Raw genomic sequence first — 20,794 nt, forward strand, 5'->3', positions numbered from 1 at the left:
AATCCAGGGACATGTGAGACCAGGGATGGTGAGGGACAGGCAGTTGTTGAAGAAGACCAGCCGGAGCTTGCTGAGGAGTCTTGTTCTGCGCACAGACCTTGCAGGCAGCCACGGACGTGGAGACGTCCAGGACCATGGTAGACCAATGGTCCAATGGAATCCCTGGTGGCAGGCAAGCCTGGTTGAGTGGGCCCACTCCAGAACTGAGGAGCGGACAGCGTCAGGCACAAACATCCGGTTATCTAAAACATTGCAGCTGCACCCTGGATGTACGATGGGGCCAATCCACCACCACTCTCACCTTCACGGGATCCATCTTTACACTCCCTGCAGCGATGATGTAACCCAGGAAGGGGATGGTGGAGTGATGGAATTCGCACTTCTCCGCTTTTACAGAAGGCATTGGAGAACCTGTCGGACGTGGAGCATGTGTTCTTGGGTGAAGCGGGAGAAGACGAGGAAGTCATCGAGGTAGACGAAGATGAACCGGTTCAACAAGTCGCGGAGATCATCATTAACAAGAGCCTGGAACACAGCTGGGGCATTGGTAAGGCAAAATGGTATGACCAGATACTCATAGTGACCGCTGGCCGTGTTGAAGACAGTCTTCCACTCATCCTTTTCCTGTATCTGCACCAGGTGATAGGCGTTCTGTAGGTCCAGCTTGGAGAACACGGTGGCCCCCTGGAGCGACTCGAAGGCAGAGGAGTTGAGGGTAGCGGGTAGCGGTTCGTCACCATGATGTTGCCCCGGTAGTCAATGCACGGATGCAGGGTTTTGTCTTCCTTCTCCACAAAGAAGAACCCTGCACCGGTGGGGGAGGCAGAAGTATGGATGAACCCTGCAGCTAGACAGTCCTCAATGTAGGTTTCCATAGCCTTGGTTTCCGGAACGGACAAAGAGTACAGTCGTCCCTGGGACGGAGTGGTGCCTGGGAGAAGGTCAATCCCGCAGTCATAGGGTCGGTGAACACCTCCCAGAGTTCTTGGTACTTCGCGGAAATGGCAGAGAGGTCTGGGGTAACTTCCGAGCCCACAGGAAAACATCCCGGGGCAGGATGTGCTGACTTCAGACAATAGGCGTGGAAGAACGGGCTCCAACCCATAATGTCACCAGCAGTCCAGTCAATGATAGGATTGTGTCGCTGGAGCCAAGATAATCCCAATACCACCGGAACCTGAGGAGACTTAATCAGTACAAATTTGATTTTCTCACTGTGGTTCCCTGATACTCGTAGGTTGATGGGAGTGGTATTGTGAGTGACCTGGCCTATACAGCGTCCGTCCAGCACTCTAACATCCATGGGAATGGAGAGGGGCTGAGTGGGGATGCCCAGCTCGGCCAGTGGGGTAGGCTGGGAGATTACGTGTGTGACCTGCTGCCCAGTGGGGAAACGCCTGGTCATGGCGTTCTGCAAGGGTATGGAGTCTCTACATAAGACATTGCAGTAACTCCTTGTGTTGTCCAATGGTGGCTCCTTGCAGGGAGACAGCATTGTGGAACTGGTCTGAGTCTGCTGGGTCAGTCATGGCAGGAAGCGTTGGCCTCTTCCTCTGAATGGGGAGGCCTGTATGGGAAGAGGCGTTCCAAGATTCGGAAAATCCTTAGATGATGGCTAGCAGCTTAGCTTAGCTAGCTAGCTAAGGTTAGCGTCTCTGTCAAGCAGGCTTCAAACTGTTAAGCGGGAACTGTCTGTTAAGCGGGATTTCGGGGACAACAAATAACAGTCCTAGATGTTGAAAGCTAACCGCATCGCGGAATTCATGCAAAAAAACAGTACGTTTTTTTTGTCAAAAGCAACAAACCGAGTAGCTGAGTGTTTCCAGCATTGAGCATTCAGCTGTGCAACCTGACAAAGACAAACACAAAGATTCATCACAATACTGTAGGTCAATTTGTGTGCAGTATTTGGCTGCTCTAACAAGGCAGGAAAGACAACAGGAAAAACATATTTGTGCAGATTATCCGCATTCATAAAAAAAGAAAAACTACGTTCTACGAACTGTCCGAATGGCGAAGAAACCTTTTTGCCTGTCAAAACCTGACAGCTATATGAATGTACATTCTTGTAGCCAGGGTTATGACGACTAGGAAATCAGGTTACAGGATTTGATTGAATGAGACCCAATCGTTTCTACTGTGTGTCTGGAAATAATGAGTAGGACTCAATATGTGAATGTAGAATATCAGAGATATTCAGTGTGTGTGTGTGTGTGTGTGTGTGTGTGTGTGTGTGTGTGTGTGTGTGCGTGCGTGCGCGTGTTTCAGGCTAACTCTAATAGCTCCGACATGCTCTTGAAGTAGAATCCCTCCCACACATTCCCACAGAGATTAGCTATTTGTCACAGAGCACAAATTCACCAGCATCAACAACACACACACACAAATACACACAGACAGAGATATAAAGACACACACAGACACATGCAGATGCACGTACACATTCACAAGAACACACACTAAAACACACACCTACTGTTGACGCACATACACAACCACAGACAGAGCCGTACACACACAGGTACACAGGTACACAAAAACCTAACCAGAAAACACTGTTATTTCCAGTTAGCACCATATCACACATCAGCACATCAGAGACACGTAAGGGTAGACATACAATAATTAGGCTGAAGGCACCAACCTTCACACACACACACACACACAAACACACAAGCTCACACACAGGGGAGAGATGCATGGCAAGTGCAGTGAGAGGCGGAGATGAGATGAGAGGAGACGGGGAGCTCCGGTTTTCTGCTCCCAGGAGCAGAACAATTCCGGCGTAGGAGGAAGGATATGAGAAATCACAACCTGGATCATTATCCTAGAGCAAATCAGAGTGCATGTGTGCGTGTGTGTGTGTGTGTGTAGTGTGTGTGTGTGTGTGTGTGTGTGTGTGTGTGTGTGTGTGTGTGTGTGTGTGTGTGTGTGTGTGTGTGTGTGTGTGTGTGTGTGTGTAGTGTGTGTGTGTAGTGTGTGTAGTGTGTGTGTGTGTGTGTGTGTAGTGTGTGTAGTGTGTGTAGTGTGTGTAGTGTGTGTGTGTGTGTGTGTGTGTGTGTCACGTAAAGAAGTCAGACAGGCTTAGCTGCTGTGACAGACCCGGTTGGAGCAGTGAATTTCCCCTTGCCTGTTGGCCAAACACGACAGGGTATAAATCTCAATTAGGCCACAGCTGCAACTACACAAAACACACACAGCACATGCGCACACGCATGCACAAACACACACACACACGCACACATATGCGCACATGCACATACACACACACACACACACACACATGCACACACACACACACACACATGCGCGCACACATGCACATACACACACACACACGCACACACATGCACGCACACTCGGACACACACATGCTCACACACAAAAACCCTCATTGAATTTCTTCTATATTGACTTTCTTATATCAAAATCCATAACTGATTCATAGACAGAAAGACTCATATTGCACTGCAGTTATGTCCTCCACATCTAGTGTAGGGCACTAAATCACTACTGATTTATTTTAGCTTTTATTTCTTTCATCACATTCCCAGTGGGTCAGACGTTTACATATACTCAGCTCGTATTTGGTAGCATTGCCTTTAAATTGTTTAACTTGGGCCAAACGTTTCAGGTAGCCTTCCACAAGCTTCACACAGTAAATTGGGTGGATTTTGGCCCATTCCTCCCTGACAGAGCTGGTGTAGGCCTCCTTGCTCGCACATGCTTTTTCAGTTCTGCCCACAAATTTTCTATAGGATTGAGGTCAGGGCTTAGTGATGGCCACTCCAATACCTTGACTTTGCTGTCCTTAAGCCATTTTACCACAAATTTGGAAGTATGCTTAGGATCATTGTCCATTTGGAAGACCCATTTGCGACCAAGCTTTAACTTTCTGACTGATGTCTTGAGATGTTGCTTCAATATATCCACATGATTTTCCAACCTCATGAGGTCATCTATTTTGTGAAGTGCACCAGTCCCTCCTGCAGCAAAGCACCCCCACAACATGATGCTGCCACCCCCATATTTCACAGTTGGGATGGTGTTCTTCGGCTTGCAAGCCTCCATCTTTTTCCTTCAAGCATAACGATGGTTATTATGGCCAAAAAGTTATATTTTTGTTTCAACAGACCAGAAAAGTGCGATCTTTGTCCCCATGTGCAGTTGCAAACCGTAGTCTGGCTTTTTTTATGGCGGTTTTGGAGCAGTGGCTTCTTCCTTGCTGAGCGGCCTTTCAGGTTATGTTGATATAGGACTTGTTTTACTGTGGACATAGATACTTTTGTACCTGTTTCCTCCAGCATCTTCACAGGGTCCTTTGCTGTTGTTCTGGGATTGATTTGCTCTTTTCGCACCAAAGTACGTTCATCTCTAGGAGACCGAACGCATCTCCTTCATGAGCGGTATGACGGCTGTGTGGTCCCATGGTGTTTATACTTGCGGAACTATCGTTTGAACAGATGAATGTGGTACCTTCAGGCATTTGGAAATTGCTCCCAAGGATGAATCAGACTTGTGAAGGTCTACAATTGTTTTTTTGAGGTCTTGGCTGATTTCTTTTGATTTTCCCATGATGTCAAGCAAAGAGGCACTGAGTTTGAAGGTAGGCCTTGAAATACATCCACAGGTACACCTCCAATTGACTCAAATTATGTCAATTAGCCTATCAGAAGCTTCTAAAACCATGACATTATTTTCTGGAATTTCCCAAGCTGTTTAAAGGCACAGTCAAATTAGTGTATGTAAACTTCTGACCCACTGGAATTGTGATACAGTGAATTATAAGTGAAATAATTTGTCTGTAAACAATTGTTGGAAAAATGACTTGTATCGTGCACAAAGTAGATGTCCTAACCGACTTTTGTCCTAACAAGACATTTGTGGAGTGGTAGAAAAATGATTTTCAATGTCTCCAAACTTCCGACTTCAACTGTATGTCTCATTACTGCATCCCAAATGGCCCCCTATTCCCTATATACTGTAGTGTTAACTTAAAATGACAAAACAACTAGGTTCCAGTTTAACAACATTTATCAAACCGTATTTCCACAATATATGGTTGCCATAGCGCTCAGGCCAGGTCCACCAACAGTGAGACTACTGCGCAGGAGTACTAATAACAAAGTGATAGCACCGGAATAACAGAAATATAGGGATACTTAAAACATGAACTTAACATATAGTGCACTACTTTTGATCACTACTCTCTATCTCCCTTAGAGCCCTGGTCAACAGTAAGGGAAAGACCTAGTCAGTTGTACAACTTAATGCATTCAACTGAAATGCGTCTTCCGCATTTAACCCAACCCCCCTATATCAGAGTGGTGGGGGTGGATGCCATTATCGACATCCACATCTTCGGTGTCCGGGGAACAGTGGATTAACTGCTCAGGGACAGAATGACAGATTTTTACCTTTCGGTTACTGGCCCAACACTCTAGGCTGGCCCAACGCTCTAGGCTACCTAGCGCCACTATCAATAGAATAGGGTGCCATTTGGTACTAAACTAATGTGTAGGAAATGTTATGTGGATGTAAAGCATTACACAGAGTGACCTCCCTCTTAATCTCTTAATTCATTCTCTCCGTGTATTTTATCCTCTGTTTAAATCTCTGCATTCCTTTCATCCTCCATCCTTCATTCTTTAAAGGAGCCCAGCAAAAATATCAACCTGACAGACTCAACGCTAGATAGAAACTTACTTAGAAATATACTCTACCTCTTTATCTCTCTTCTTCTTCTTCCCTCTCTTTCTCTTTCTCTCCCGCTCCCTCTCTCTTGTTCTCTCTCTGTATATCTCAATCTTGTTCTCTCCCTTCTCTCACTCTGTCTCTCTCTCCCGCTATTTTATTTCTCTCTCTTCCATCTCTCCCTCCCTCCCTCTCTCCCTCTCTCTCTCTCTCCCTTTATATTCTTTCACTCTCTCTCTCACCCCATCTCTCTCTCCAAGTTAAGCTGATTGCTGAGACACCGTTTCAGACTCAAGAGGGGATAATGCTAATCATGTGACATAGCCATGGGTGTGTGTGTGTGTGTGTGTGTGTGTGTGTGTGTGTGTGTGTGTGTGTGTGTGTGTGTGTGTGTGTGTGTGTGTGTGTGTGTGTGTGTGTGTGTGTGACATGCATGTGTAGCGTGCGTGCATGCATTAGTAGTTTCAAGAGATATGCTCATAAAGTGTGGTAGCATAGAGACAGGAAGACATAAAATAAGCTTTGCTCTCCTCGTGCTTTAAGACATAAAATAAGCTTTGCTTTCCTTATTAGTAAAAACTTTGGGATTCAACCCTTATAGTTCACAAAGACTGGTTTGAGTGTGTTTGAATATATTTTCGTGTTCTAGGGGTTTGTACTACTCAGTTATACTCCTCCTGTTCCTCTATAATAGAGAGCCGGTGGAGGATACCTGCCAGAGACAGAGAGAATTAAATAAAAGGAAAAGAGAGAGAAAATGACTGAAAGAACAAGAGAGATGGATCTTCAATTTACTTTCCTACCTTATTATGTCAAGGAATGTATCGATCGGCAGAATGATACAAGGCCTGAGGGACAGAGTGGATGAGAGAGAGAGGGATGAAAGAAGGGAGGGGAGGAGAAGGTCAAGGAGCAGAGAGAATTAGAGCGAGAGAGATAGAGGGATCATCCGAAAGAACAGAATTGGAGCGTGAGATATGGAAAAATGGCGAGTAAAATAGATTTCTAGAGACATAGGAAGGAAAGAGAAAATGAGGTGGGGGAAATGAAGGAGGCATGCTTGCGCATGTGCATCCATCTTTGAGTGGATTTACATATTGTATTTCGTACAGTACGGCATAATTTTCCTCTTGCAAACACACACATGCTATGAGTCACAGTAACATAAAAAAACAGGATATCTAATACAGTAGCTGTGGGGTGTAGCTCAGTGTGAGAGAAAGACACACAGAGAGAGAGAGGGAGAGAGAGAGAGAGAGAGAGAGAGAGAGAGAGAGAGAGAGAGAGAGAGAGAGAGAGAGCGTGAAAGAGAGAGAGAGAGAGAGAGAGAGTGAAAGAGAGAGAGAGAGAGAGAGAGAGAGAGCGTGAAAGAGAGAGAGAGAGAGAGCGTGAAAGAGAGAGAGAAAGAGAGAGAGAGAGAGAGAGAGAGAGAGAGAGCGTGAAAGAGAGAGAGAGAGAGAGAGAGAGAGAGAGAGAGAGAGAGAGAGAGAGACAGGGAGATATATGCTCTAATGTATGTGTATCTGTAGGGTGAAGCTCAGTAAGCCTGTCTAGAGCTGTGGCCTGGTAAAGCAAATTAGGAGCATGATAAGCTTTCTACTGCCAGACTACTGTAATCATATTAATAATGCATGTGCCACAGATAACAGCCTCTACCTCCTTCCTACCAGCCACACCTACCAGCTTTCAGAGTCTCATGTCAGAATTAGACCTTCATCCATGTTTCTCAAATGTTGTTCAAAACGTAACATTTCTAAGTGTGTAAGGTTAGGGTTAAGTTCAGACAATAACTCCAAACTCTTAAGTTTAGGCATTAACTCCGAATGGTTAAGGTAAGGGTTCAAGTTTGGGATAGGCTTAAAACAAAATTATAAAAAACAACTTTATATCACTGGATTCAAACTTGCAACCTTTGGAATCAAAGACCAAAACCTAGTTGAAGGCATCAGTGCTCACTGTTGCCCCTAGTGGCACATTTCCACATCATCTCCTGACGTCCTCAGACATGCATGGACGTGGACACACACACACACACACACACACACACACACACACACACACACACACACACACACACACACATACATACACACACATACACACACACACACACATACTCACACACACACACACATACATACACACACACATACATACACACTGAGGTTAGGGGACCAATAGGATGGAGGGACTCACTGTGGCCAGCTCGTCAAACTTCCCGAAGAGTTCGTTGAGCAGTTTGACCAGTTCCTGGGCAGTACACTGAGACGCCAGACTGGTAAACCCCACGATGTCTGCAAACAAGATACTGGAGGGGAGGGAGGGGAGGGGGGAAAGAAAGAAAGAAAGAAAGACATTATTATACTGTTTCTAACAATGACCATTTAAAAAGGTCTAATCATGCCAAAGGGCCCTTCTCAGTCACAAATAACATTCTTTTCTTGTAGCACAGTTGAGCTTATTTGAGTCAGACACTGTGAACATTACTTTGTTGATGAATATGAATGTACTGAGCTAAGAAGAAGATGTGTTTGTCAGCTTATCCCAGTTTATCAAAGGGATAAAAACCAAATCATCGCAATCACACACATGCACAAACGCGCACACATACAACACACAGACACCCACGAACGAGTGAGTAAAAGAGAGTATCTTGTAGAACAGTCTGTTCAAAAGTAGTGCACTATAAAGGGAGTAGGGTGCCATTTAGGATGAAAGCCGTGTTGCTTTAGTTTGAATAGAATATTAAAAGCAATTTTGCCACAGCACAGATGGTTTGAACAACAAGGTGTTATATACTGAACAAAAATATAAACACAACATGCAACAATTTGAAAGATTTTACTGAGTTATAGTTCATATAAGGAAATCAGTTAATTGAAATTAATTCATTAGGCCCTAATCTATGGATTTCACATGACTGGGAATACAGATCTGTTGGGTTTGGATCAGAAAACCAGTCAGTATCTGATGTGACCACCACTTGCCTCATGCAGGGCGACACATCTCATTCGCATAGAGTTGATCAGGCTGTTGATTATGGCCTGTGGAATGCTGTCCCACATCTCTTTAATGGCTTTGCGAAATTAATGGATATTGGCGGGAATGGGAACACGCTGTCATACAAGTCGATCCAGAGCATCCTTAACATGCTCAATGGGTGACATGCCTGGTGATTATGCAGGCTATGGAAGAACTGGGACATTTTCAGCTCCCATGAATTGTGTACAGATCCTTTGAGAATGGGGCCGTATTATCATGCTGAAACATGAGGTGATGGTGGCGGAAGAATGGCACGACAATGGGCTTCAGGATCTCATCATGGTATGTCTGTGCATTCAAATTGACGTAGATAAAATGCAATTGTGTTTGTTGTCTTTTTATTTCAGCTCATGAAACATGTGTCCAACACTTTAAATGTTGCATTTAAATTTTTGTTCAGTGTAGATATAATTCAATGTGAGTATAATCACGAGCCCTTGACTCTAACACAAAGAGAATGTATAGATGGAAGTGTGTTACTTCTTCAGGAAGCCATAATGTGAGAGAGTGTAACTTCAGGAAGCCATAATGTGACAAAGTATAACTTCAGGAAGCCATAATGTGAGAGTGTAACTTCTTCAGTAAGACATAATGTGAGAGTGTAATTTCAGGAAGCCAAAATGTGACAAAGTATAACTTCAGGAAGCCATAATGTGACAAAGTGTAACTTCAGGAAGCCAAAATGTGACAAAGTATAACTTCAGGAAGCCATAATGTGAGAGAGTGTAACTTCAGTAAGCCATAATGTGAGAGAGTGTAACTTCAGGAAGCCATAATGTGAGAGTATAACTTCAGGAAGCCATAATGTGAGAGAGTGTAACTTCAGTAAGCCATAATGTGAGAGAGTGTAACTTCAGTAAGCCATAATGTGAGAGAGTGCAACTTCAGGAAGCCATAATGTGAGAGAGTGTAACTTCAGGAAGCCATAATGTGAGAGAGTGTAAACTTCAGGAAGCCATAATGTGAGAGAGTGTAACTTCAGGAAGCCATAATGTGAGAGAGTGTAACTTCAGGAAGCAATAATGTGAGAGAGTGTAACTTCAGGAAGCCATAATGTGACAAAGTATAACTTCAGGAAGCCATAATGTGAGAGAGTGTAACTTCAGGAAGCCATAATGGGAGAGAGTGTAACTTCAGGAAGCCATAATGTAAGAGAGTGTAACTTCAGGAAGCCATAATGTGAGAGAGTGTAACTTCAGGAAGCCATAATGTGAGAGTGTATCATCTTCAGGAAGCCATAATGTGAGAGTGTAACGTCTTCAGGAAGCCATAATGTGACAAAGTATAACTTCAGGAAGCCATAATGTGACAAAGTATAACTTCAGGAAGCCATAATGTGACAAAGTATAACTTCAGGAAGCCATAATGTGAGAGAGTGTAACTTCAGGAAGCCATAATGTGAGAGTGTAACTTCAGGAAGCCATAATGTGAGAGTATAACTTCAGGAAGCCATAATGTGAGAGAGTGTAACTTCAGTAAGCCATAATGTGAGAGAGTGCAACTTCAGGAAGCCATAATGTGAGAGAGTGTAACTTCAGGAAGCCATAATGTGAGAGAGTGTAACTTCAGGAAGCCATAATGTGAGAGAGTGTAACTTCAGGAAGCCATAATGTGAGAGAGTGTAACTTCAGGAAGCCATAATGTGAGAGAGTGTAACTTCAGGAAGCCATAATGTGACAAAGTATAACTTCAGGAAGCCATAATGTGAGAGAGTGTAACTTCAGGAAGCCATAATGTGAGAGAGTGTAACTTCAGGAAGCCATAATGTGAGAGAGTGTAACTTCAGGAAGCCATAATGTAAGAGAGTGTAACTTCAGGAAGCCATAATGTGAGAGAGTGTAACGTCTTCAGGAAGCCATAATGTGACAAAGTATAACTTCAGGAAGCCATAATGTGACAAAGTATAACTTCAGGAAGCCATAATGTGACAAAGTATAACTTCAGGAAGCCATAATGTGACAAAGTATAACTTCAGGAAGCCATAATGTGAGAGAGTGTAACTTCAGGAAGCCATAATGTGACAAAGTATAACTTCAGGAAGCCATAATGTGAGAGAGTGTAACTTCAGGAAGCCATAATGTGACAAAGTATAACTTCAGGAAGCCATAATGTGAGAGTGTAACTTCTTCAGTAGGCCATAATGTGAGAGAGTTTAACTTCAGGAAGCCATAATGTGAGAGAGTGTAACTTCAGGAAGCCATAATGTGAGAGAGTGTAACTTCAGGAAGCCATAATGTGAGAGAGTGTAACTTCAGGTAGCCATAATGTGAGAGTGTATCTTCTTCAGTAAGCCATAATGTGACAAAGTATAACTTCAGTAGGCCATAATGTGACAAAGTATAACTTCAGGAAGCCATAATGTGACAAAGTATAACTTCAGGAAGCCATAATGTGACAAAGTATAACTTCAGGAAGCCATAATGTGACAGTGTAACATCGTCAGGAAGCCATAATGTGAGAGTGTAACGTCTTCAGGAAGCCATAATGTGACAAAGTATAACTTCAGGAAGCCATAATGTGACAAAGTATAACTTCAGGAAGCCATAATGTGACAAAGTATAACTTCAGGAAGCCATAATGTGACAAAGTATAACTTCAGGAAGCCATAATGTGAGAGAGTGTAACTTCAGGAAGCCATAATGTGACAAAGTATAACTTCAGGAAGCCATAATGTGACAAAGTATAACTTCAGGAAGCCATAATGTGACAAAGTATAACTTCAGGAAGCCATAATGTGACAAAGTATAACTTCAGGAAGCCATAATGTGAGAGAGTGTAACTTCAGGAAGCCATAATGTGACAAAGTATAACTTCAGGAAGCCATAATGTGAGAGAGTGTAACTTCAGGAAGCCATAATGTGACAAAGTATAACTTCAGGAAGCCATAATGTGAGAGTGTAACTTCTTCAGTAGGCCATAATGTGAGAGAGTTTAACTTCAGGAAGCCATAATGTGAGAGAGTGTAACTTCAGGAAGCCATAATGTGAGAGAGTGTAACTTCAGGAAGCCATAATGTGAGAGAGTGTAACTTCAGGTAGCCATAATGTGAGAGTGTATCTTCTTCAGTAAGCCATAATGTGACAAAGTATAACTTCAGTAGGCCATAATGTGACAAAGTATAACTTCAGGAAGCCATAATGTGACAAAGTATAACTTCAGGAAGCCATAATGTGACAAAGTATAACTTCAGGAAGCCATAATGTGACAGTGTAACATCGTCAGGAAGCCATAATGTGAGAGTGTAACGTCTTCAGGAAGCCATAATGTGACAAAGTATAACTTCAGGAAGCCATAATGTGACAAAGTATAACTTCAGGAAGCCATAATGTGACAAAGTATAACTTCAGGAAGCCATAATGTGACAAAGTATAACTTCAGGAAGCCATAATGTGAGAGAGTGTAACTTCAGGAAGCCATAATGTGACAAAGTATAACTTCAGGAAGCCATAATGTGAGAGAGTGTAACTTCAGGAAGCCATAATGTGACAAAGTATAACTTCAGGAAGCCATAATGTGAGAGTGTAACTTCTTCAGTAGGCCATAATGTGAGAGAGTTTAACTTCAGGAAGCCATAATGTGAGAGAGTGTAACTTCAGGAAGCCATAATGTGAGAGAGTGTAACTTCAGGAAGCCATAATGTGAGAGAGTGTAACTTCAGGTAGCCATAATGTGAGAGTGTATCTTCTTCAGTAAGCCATAATGTGACAAAGTATAACTTCAGTAGGCCATAATGTGACAAAGTATAACTTCAGGAAGCCATAATGTGAGAGTGTAACTTCTTCAGTAGGCCATAATGTGAGAGTATAACTTCAGGAAGCCATAATGTGAGAGTGTAACTTCTTCAGTAGGCCATAATGTGAGAGAGTGTAACTTCAGGAAGCCATAATGTGACAAAGTATAACTTCAGGAAGCCAAAATGTGAGAGAATGTAACTTCAGGAAGCCATAATGTGAGAGAGTGTAACTTCAGGTAGCCATAATGTGAGAGAGTGTAACTTCAGGAAGCCATAATGTGAGAGAGTGTAACTTCAGGAAGCCATAATGTGAGAGAGTGTAACTTCAGGAAGCCATAATGTGAGAGAGTGTAACTTCAGGAAGCCATAATGTGACAAAGTATAACTTCAGGAAGCCATAATGTGAGAGAGTGTAACTTCAGGAAGCCATAATGTGAGAGAGTGTAACTTCAGGAAGCCATAATGTGAGAGAGTGTAACTTCAGGAAGCCATAATGTAAGAGAGTGTAACTTCAGGAAGCCATAATGTGAGAGAGTGTAACGTCTTCAGGAAGCCATAATGTGACAAAGTATAACTTCAGGAAGCCATAATGTGACAAAGTATAACTTCAGGAAGCCATAATGTGACAAAGTATAACTTCAGGAAGCCATAATGTGACAAAGTATAACTTCAGGAAGCCATAATGTGAGAGAGTGTAACTTCAGGAAGCCATAATGTGACAAAGTATAACTTCAGGAAGCCATAATGTGAGAGAGTGTAACTTCAGGAAGCCATAATGTGACAAAGTATAACTTCAGGAAGCCATAATGTGAGAGTGTAACTTCTTCAGTAGGCCATAATGTGAGAGAGTTTAACTTCAGGAAGCCATAATGTGAGAGAGTGTAACTTCAGGAAGCCATAATGTGAGAGAGTGTAACTTCAGGAAGCCATAATGTGAGAGAGTGTAACTTCAGGTAGCCATAATGTGAGAGTGTATCTTCTTCAGTAAGCCATAATGTGACAAAGTATAACTTCAGTAGGCCATAATGTGACAAAGTATAACTTCAGGAAGCCATAATGTGACAAAGTATAACTTCAGGAAGCCATAATGTGACAAAGTATAACTTCAGGAAGCCATAATGTGACAGTGTAACATCGTCAGGAAGCCATAATGTGAGAGTGTAACGTCTTCAGGAAGCCATAATGTGACAAAGTATAACTTCAGGAAGCCATAATGTGACAAAGTATAACTTCAGGAAGCCATAATGTGACAAAGTATAACTTCAGGAAGCCATAATGTGACAAAGTATAACTTCAGGAAGCCATAATGTGAGAGAGTGTAACTTCAGGAAGCCATAATGTGACAAAGTATAACTTCAGGAAGCCATAATGTGAGAGTGTAACTTCTTCAGTAGGCCATAATGTGAGAGAGTTTAACTTCAGGAAGCCATAATGTGAGAGAGTGTAACTTCAGGAAGCCATAATGTGAGAGAGTGTAACTTCAGGAAGCCATAATGTGAGAGAGTGTAACTTCAGGTAGCCATAATGTGAGAGTGTATCTTCTTCAGTAAGCCATAATGTGACAAAGTATAACTTCAGTAGGCCATAATGTGACAAAGTATAACTTCAGGAAGCCATAATGTGAGAGTGTAACTTCTTCAGTAGGCCATAATGTGAGAGTATAACTTCAGGAAGCCATAATGTGAGAGTGTAACTTCTTCAGTAGGCCATAATGTGAGAGAGTGTAACTTCAGGAAGCCATAATGTGACAAAGTATAACTTCAGGAAGCCATAATGTGAGAGAATGTAACTTCAGGAAGCCATAATGTGAGAGAGTGTAACTTCAGGTAGCCATAATGTGAGAGAGTGTAACTTCAGGAAGCCATAATGTGACAAAGTATAACTTCAGGAAGCCATAATGTGACAAAGTATAACTTCAGGAAGCCATAATGTGAGAGAGTGTAACTTCAGGAAGCCATAATGTGACAAAGTATAACTTCAGGAAGCCATAATGTGAGAGAAGGTAACTTCAGGAAGCCATAATGTGAGAGAGTGCAACTTCAGGAAGCCATAATGTGAGAGAGTGTAACTTCAGGAAGCCATAATGTGACAAAGTATAACTTCAGGAAGCCATAATGTGAGAGAGTGTAACTTCAGGAAGCCATAATGTGAGAGAGTGTAACTTCAGGAAGCCATAATGTGAGAGAGTGTAACTTCAGGAAGCCATAATGTGAGAGAGTGTAACTTCAGGAAGCCATAATGTGAGAGTGTAACATCTTCAGGAAGCCATAATGTGAGAGTGTAACGTCTTCAGGAAGCCATAATGTGACAAAGTGTAACTTCAGGGAAGCCATAATGTGACAAAGTATAACTTCAGGAAGCCATAATGTGACAAAGTATAACTTCAGGAAGCCATAATGTGAGAGAGTGTAACTTCAGGAAGCCATAATGTGACAAAGTATAACTTCAGGAAGCCATAATGTGAGAGAGTGTAACTTCAGGAAGCCATAATGTGAGAGAGTGTAACTTCAGGAAGCCATAATGTGAGAGAGTGTAACTTCAGGAAGCCATAATGTGAGAGTGTAACTTCTTCAGTAAGCCATAATGTGACAAAGTATAACTTCAGGTAGCCATAATGTGAGAGTGTATCTTCTTCAGTAAGCCATAATGTGACAAAGTATAACTTCAGTAGGCCATAATGTGACAAAGTATAACTTCAGGAACCATAATGTGAGAGTATAACTTCAGGAAGCCATAATGTGAGAGTGTAACTTCTTCAGTAAGCCATAATGTGAGAGTATAACTTCAGGAAGCCATAATGTGAGAGTGTAACTTCTTCAGTAGGCCATAATGTGAGAGAGTGTAACTTCAGGAAGCCATATTGTGAGAGAGTATAACTTCAGGAAGCCATAATGTGAGAGAGTGTAACTTCAGGAAGCCATAATGTGAGAGTTTAACATCTTCAGGAAGCCATAATGTGAGAGTGTAACATCTTCAGGAAGCCATAATGTGACAAAGTATAACTTCAGGAAGCCATAATGTGACAAAGTTTAACTTCAGGAAGCCATAATGTGAGAGAGTGTAACTTCAGGAAGCCATAATGTGAGAGAGTGTAACTTCAGGAAGCCATAATGTGAGAGAGTGTAACTTCAGGAAGCCATATTGTGAGAGAGTGTAACTTCAGGAAGCCACAATGTGAGAGAGTGTAACTTCAGGTAGCCATAATGTGAGAGAGTGTAACTTCATTAGGCCATAATGTGACAAAGTATAACTTCAGGTAGCCATAATGTGAGAGTGTATCTTCTTCAGTAAGCCATAATGTGACAAAGTATAACTTCAGTAGGCCATAATGTGACAAAGTATAACTTCAGGAAGCCATAATGTGAGAGTATAACTTCAGGAAGCCATAATGTGAGAGTGTAACTTCTTCAGTAGGCCATAATGTGAGAGTATAACTTCAGGAAGCCATAATGTGAGAGTGTAACTTCTTCAGTAGGCCATAATGTGAGAGAGTGTAACTTCAGGAAGCCATAATGTGACAAAGTATAACTTCAGGAAGCCATAATGTGAGAGAATGTAACTTCAGGAAGCCATAATGTGAGAGATTGTAACTTCAGAAAGCCATAATGTGAGAGAGTGTAACTTCAGGAAGCCATGATGTGAGAGAGTGTAACTTCAGTTAGCCATAATGTGAGAGAGTGGAACTTCAGGAAGCCATAATGTGACAAAGTATAACTTCAGGAAGCCATAATGTGACAAAGTATAACTTCAGGAAGCCATAATGTGACAAAGTATAACTTCAGGAAGCCATAATGTGAGAGAGTGTAACTTCAGGAAGCCATAATGTGACAAAGTATAACTTCAGGAAGCCATAATGTGAGAGAAGGTAACTTCAGGAAGCCATAATGTGAGAGAGTGCAACTTCAGGAAGCCATAATGTGAGAGAGTGTAATTTCAGGAAGCCATAATGTGACAAAGTATAACTTCAGGAAGCCATAATGTGAGAGAGTGTAACTTCAGGAAGCCATAATGTGAGAGAGTGTAACTTCAGGAAGCCATAATGTGAGAGAGTGTAACTTCAGGAAGCCATAATGTGAGAGAGTGTAACTTCAGGAAGCCATAATGTGAGAGAGTGTAACTTCAGGAAGCCATAATGTGAGAGTGTAACATCTTCAGGAAGCCATAATGTGAGAGTGTAACGTCTTCAGGAAGCCATAATGTGACAAAGTATAACTTCAGGAAGCCATAATGTGACAAAGTATAACTTCAGGAAGCCATAATGTGACAAAGTATAACTTCAGGAAGCCATAATGTGAGAGAGTGTAACTTCAGGAAGCCATAATGTGACAAAGTATAACTTCAGGAAGCCATAATGTGAGAGAGTGTAACTTCAGGAAGCCATAATGTGAGAGAGTGTAAGTTCAGGAAGCCATAATGTGAGAGAGTGTAACTTCAGGAAGCCATAATGTGAGAGTGTAACTTCTTCAGTAAGCCATAATGTGACAAAGGATAACTTCAGGTAGCCATAATGTGAGAGTGTATCTTCTTCAGTAAGCCATAATGTGACAAAGTATAACTTCAGTAGGCCATAATGTGACAAAGTATAACTTCAGGAACCATAATGTGAGAGTATAACTTCAGGAAGCCATAATGTGAGAGTGTAACTTCTTCAGTAAGCCATAATGTGAGAGTATAACTTCAGGAAGCCATAATGTGAGAGTGTAACTTCTTCAGTAGGCCATAATGTGAGAGAGTGTAACTTCAGGAAGCCATAATGTGACAAAGTATAACTTCAGGAAGCCATAATGTGAGAGAAGGTAACTTCAGGAAGCCATAATGTGAGAGAGTGCAACTTCAGGAAGCCATAATGTGAGAGAGTGTAACTTCAGGAAGCCATAATGTGACAAAGTATAACTTCAGGAAGCCATAATGTGAGAGAGTGTAACTTCAGGAAGCCATAATGTGAGAGAGTGTAACTTCAGGAAGCCATAATGTGAGAGAGTGTAACTTCAGGAAGCCATAATGTGAGAGTGTAACATCTTCAGGAAGCCATAATGTGAGAGTGTAACGTCTTCAGGAAGCCATAATGTGACAAAGTATAACTTCAGGAAGCCATAATGTGACAAAGTATAACTTCAGGAAGCCATAATGTGACAAAGTATAACTTCAGGAAGCCATAATGTGAGAGAGTGTAACTTCAGGAAGCCATAATGTGACAAAGTATAACTTCAGGAAGCCATAATGTGAGAGAGTGTAACTTCAGGAAGCCATAATGTGAGAGAGTGTAAGTTCAGGAAGCCATAATGTGAGAGAGTGTAACTTCAGGAAGCCATAATGTGAGAGTGTAACTTCTTCAGTAAGCCATAATGTGACAAAGGATAACTTCAGGTAGCCATAATGTGAGAGTGTATCTTCTTCAGTAAGCCATAATGTGACAAAGTATAACTTCAGTAGGCCATAATGTGACAAAGTATAACTTCAGGAACCATAATGTGAGAGTATAACTTCAGGAAGCCATAATGTGAGAGTGTAACTTCTTCAGTAAGCCATAATGTGAGAGTATAACTTCAGGAAGCCATAATGTGAGAGTGTAACTTCTTCAGTAGGCCATAATGTGAGAGAGTGTAACTTCAGGAAGCCATATTGTGAGAGAGTATAACTTCAGGAAGCCATAATGTGAGAGAGTGTAACTTCAGGAAGCCATAATGTGAGAGTTTAACATCTTCAGGAAGCCATAATGTGAGAGTGTAACGTCTTCAGGAAGCCATAATGTGACAAAGTATAACTTCAGGAAGCCATAATGTGACAAAGTATAACTTCAGGAAGCCATAATGTGAGAGTGTAACTTCTTCAGTAGGCCATAATGTGAGAGAGTTTAACTTCAGGAAGCCATAATGTGACAAAACATAACTTCAGGAAGCCATAATGTGAGAGAGTGTAACTTCAGGAAGCCATAATGTGAGAGAGTGTAACTTCAGGAGGCCATAATGTGAGAGAGTGGAACTTCAGGAAGCCATATTGTGAGAGAGTGTAACTTCAGGAAGCCACAATGTGAGAGAGTGTAACTTCAGGTAGCCATAATGTGAGAGAGTGTAACTTATGTAGGCCATAATGTGACAAAGTATAACTTCAGGAAGCCATAATGTGAGAGTGTAACTTCTTCAGTAAGCCATAATGTGACAAAGTATAACTTCAGGTACCCATAATGTGAGAGTGTATCTTCTTCAGTAAGCCATAATGTGACAAAGTATAACTTCAGTAGGCCATAATGTGACAAAGTATAACTTCAGGAAGCCATAATGTGAGAGTATAACTTCAGGAAGCCATAATATGATAGTGTAACTTCTTCAGTAGGCCATAATGTGAGAGTATAACTTCAGGAAGCCATAATGTGAGAGTGTAACTTCTTCAGTAGGCCATAATGTGAGAGAGTGTAACTTCAGGAAGCCATAATGTGAGAGAGTGTAACTTCAGGAAGCCATAATGTGAGAGAGTGTAACTTCAGGAAGCCATAATGTGAGAGAGTGTAACTTCAGGAAGCCATAATGTGAGAGAGTGTAACTTCAAGAAGCCATAATGTGAGAGTGTAACATCTTCAGGAAGCCATAATGTGAGAGTGTAACGTCTTCAGGAAGCCATAATGTGACAAAGTATAACTTCAGGAAGCATAATGTGAGAGTATAACTTCAGGAAGCCATAATGTGAGAGTGTAACTTCTTCAGTAGGCCATAATGTGAGAGTATAACTTCAGGAAGCCATAATGTGAGAGTGTAACTTCTTCAGTAGGCCATAATGTGAGAGTATAACTTCAGGAAGCCATAATGTGACAAAGTATAACTTCAGGAAGCCATAATGTGACAAAGTATAACTTCAGGAAGCCATAATGTGAGAGAGTGTAACTTCAGGAAGCCATAATGTGACAAAGTATAACTTCAGGAAGCCATAATGTGAGAGAGTGTAACTTCAGGAAGCCATAATGTGACAAAGTATAACTTCAGGAAGCCATAATGTGAGAGTGTAACTTCTTCAGTAGGCCATAATGTGAGAGAGTTTAACTTCAGGAAGCCATAATGTGAGAGAGTGTAACTTCAGGAAGCCATAATGTGAGAGAGTGTAACTTCAGGAAGCCATAATGTGAGAGAGTGTAACTTCAGGAAGCCATATTGTGAGAGAGTGTAACTTCAGGAAACCACAATGTGAGAGAGTGTAACTTCAGGTAGCCATAATGTGAGAGAGTGTAACTTCAGTAGGCCATAATGTGACAAAGTATAACTTCAGGTAGCCATAATGTGAGAGTGTATCTTCTTCAGTAAGCCATAATGTGACAAAGTATAACTTCAGTAGGCCATAATGTGACAAAGTATAACTTCAGGAAGCCATAATGTGAGAGTATAACTTCAGGAAGCCATAATGTGAGAGTGTAACTTCTTCAGTAGGCCATAATGTGAGAGTATAACTTCAGGAAGCCATAATGTGAGAGTGTAACTTCTTCAGTAGGCCATAATGTGAGAGAGTGTAACTTCAGGAAGCCATAATGTGACAAAGTATAACTTCAGGAAGCCATAATGTGAGAGAATGTAACTTCAGGAAGCCATAATGTGAGAGAGTGTAACTTCAGGTAGCCATAATGTGAGAGAGTGTAACTTCAGGAAGCCATGATGTGAGAGAGTGTAACTTCAGTTAGCCATAATGTGAGAGAGTGGATCTTCAGTAAGCCATAATGTGAGAGAGTGGAACTTCAGGAAGCCATAATATGAGAGAGTGTAACTTCAGGAAGGCATAATGTGACAAAGTATAACTTCAGGAAGCCATAATAGCCATAATGTGACAAAGTATAACTTCAGGAAGCCATAATGTGAGAGAGTGTAACTTCAGGAAGCCATAATGTGACAAAGTATAACTTCAGGAAGCCATAATGTGAGAGAATGTAACTTCAGGAAGCCATAATGTGAGAGAGTGCAACTTCAGGAAAACATAATGTGAGAGAGTATAACTTCAGGAAGCCATAATGTGACAAAGTATAACTTCAGGAAGCCATAATGTGAGAGAGTGTAACTTCAGGAAGCCATAATGTGAGAGAGTGTAACTTCAGGAAGCCATAATGTGAGAGAGTGTAACTTCAGGAAGCCATAATGTGAGAGAGTGTAACTTCAGGAAGCCATAATGTGAGAGTGTAACATCTTCAGGAAGCCATAATGTGAGAGTGTAACGTCTTCAGGATGCCATAATGTGACAAAGTATAACTTCAGGAAGCCATAATGTGACAAAGTATAACTTCAGGAAGCCATAATGTGACAAAGTATAACTTCAGGAAGCCATAATGTGAGAGAGTGTAACTTCAGGAAG

General features: G+C 41.7%; 1 protein-coding gene across 1 annotated transcript in view; it reads right to left on the bottom strand.

The window, feature by feature from the left end:
* Positions 1-20,794, bottom strand: part of adcy1a (adenylate cyclase 1a) — a 306,215-nt gene that overhangs the window by 58,070 nt on the left and 227,351 nt on the right. Inside the window, exon 4 of the mRNA XM_031785710.1 lies at positions 7,891-8,002. Within this exon, the coding sequence (XP_031641570.1) occupies positions 7,891-8,002 (112 nt within the window). The remainder of the gene's footprint in view (positions 1-7,890; positions 8,003-20,794) is intronic.

This window comes from Oncorhynchus kisutch, linkage group LG13 (assembly GCF_002021735.2).
Source record: "Oncorhynchus kisutch isolate 150728-3 linkage group LG13, Okis_V2, whole genome shotgun sequence".
In the NCBI taxonomy this organism is placed as follows: Eukaryota; Metazoa; Chordata; class Actinopteri; order Salmoniformes; family Salmonidae; genus Oncorhynchus; species Oncorhynchus kisutch.